Genomic DNA, 1263 nt, shown 5'->3' on the forward strand with positions numbered 1-1263 from the left:
CCCGCCCCTCCCTCTCCTCTTTCCAGATCTCATTCCTGTTCACAGCCGTTCCGTCCGTTCTTCTATTCATCTTGTTCATCGCCGTGTGTACCATGACAGGCTCTGTGCAAGGCATCAGGGCCTTTCTCAACCCCAGGTGGTACAGGCTGGCTTACTTCAAGGTAAACACCCATAGACATAGACACACATAGACAGACACACATACAGACAGATATATTGGTAGACAGACAGACACACAGAGAGACAGAATGACGGAATGACCGACAAACAGACAGGCAGATACACTAACAGACAGGATCTGTGCAGGGCATCAGGGCCTTTCTCAACCCCAGGTGGTACAATCTCGCTTACTTCAAGGTAAACATACATAGACATAGAAACACACAGACAGACACACACAGAGACAGACATATTGGCAGACAGACAGACAGACAGACACATACACAGAGAGACAGGATGACAGAATGACCGACAAACAGACAGGCAGATGCACTAACAGACAGGATCTGTGCAGCACATCAGGGCCTTTCTCAACCCCAAGTGGTACAGGCTGGCTTACTTCAAGGTAAAAACACACAGACATAGAAACACACAGACAGACACTCACACAGACAGACATATTGGCAGACAGATAGACACACAGAGAGACAGAATGACAGAATGACAGACAAACAGACAGGCAGATACACTAACAGACAGGATCTGTACAGGGCATCAGGGCCTTTCTCAACCCCAGGTGGTACAGTCTCGCTTACTTCAAGGTAAACATACATAGACATAGAAACACCCAGACAGACACACACACACAGACAGACATATTAGCAGACAGACAGACACACACACACACACAGACAGAATGACAGAATTACCGACAAACAGACAGGCAGATGCACTAACAGACAGGATCAGCTGTGCAGGGCTTCAGGGCCTTTCTCAACCCCAGGTGGTACAGGCTCGCTTACTTCAAGGTAAACATTCACACATACAAACTTACGCACAGACAGACAGACAGACAGACAGACAGACAGACAGACAGACAGACAGACAGACAGGCACACACATAAACAGAGACTGACAGATGTGCACACAGACAGACATTAAAGGCAGATATTCAGAGACACGGACAAACGCACAGACAGAAAGCCAGAGCATTAGGGTCGTTTTCCAGCCAAGGTGTCATATGTATATTATGTTGGCTTACTTCAAGGTAGACATTCACACGCGCGCGCACACACACACACACACGCACACATACACACACAC

General features: G+C 47.7%; 1 protein-coding gene across 1 annotated transcript in view; it reads left to right on the top strand.

The window, feature by feature from the left end:
• LOC101851003 overlaps positions 1-1263 on the top strand; it is a gene marked incomplete in the record, with an annotated part of 136185 nt that overhangs the window by 85626 nt on the left and 49296 nt on the right. The window contains 1 exon segment of the mRNA XM_035973253.1: positions 27-161. Coding sequence (XP_035829146.1) covers positions 27-161 — 135 coding nt within the window.

The sequence above is a fragment of the Aplysia californica genome, unplaced genomic scaffold (assembly GCF_000002075.1).
Source record: "Aplysia californica isolate F4 #8 unplaced genomic scaffold, AplCal3.0 scaffold01081, whole genome shotgun sequence".
Classification (NCBI taxonomy): domain Eukaryota; kingdom Metazoa; phylum Mollusca; class Gastropoda; order Aplysiida; family Aplysiidae; genus Aplysia; species Aplysia californica.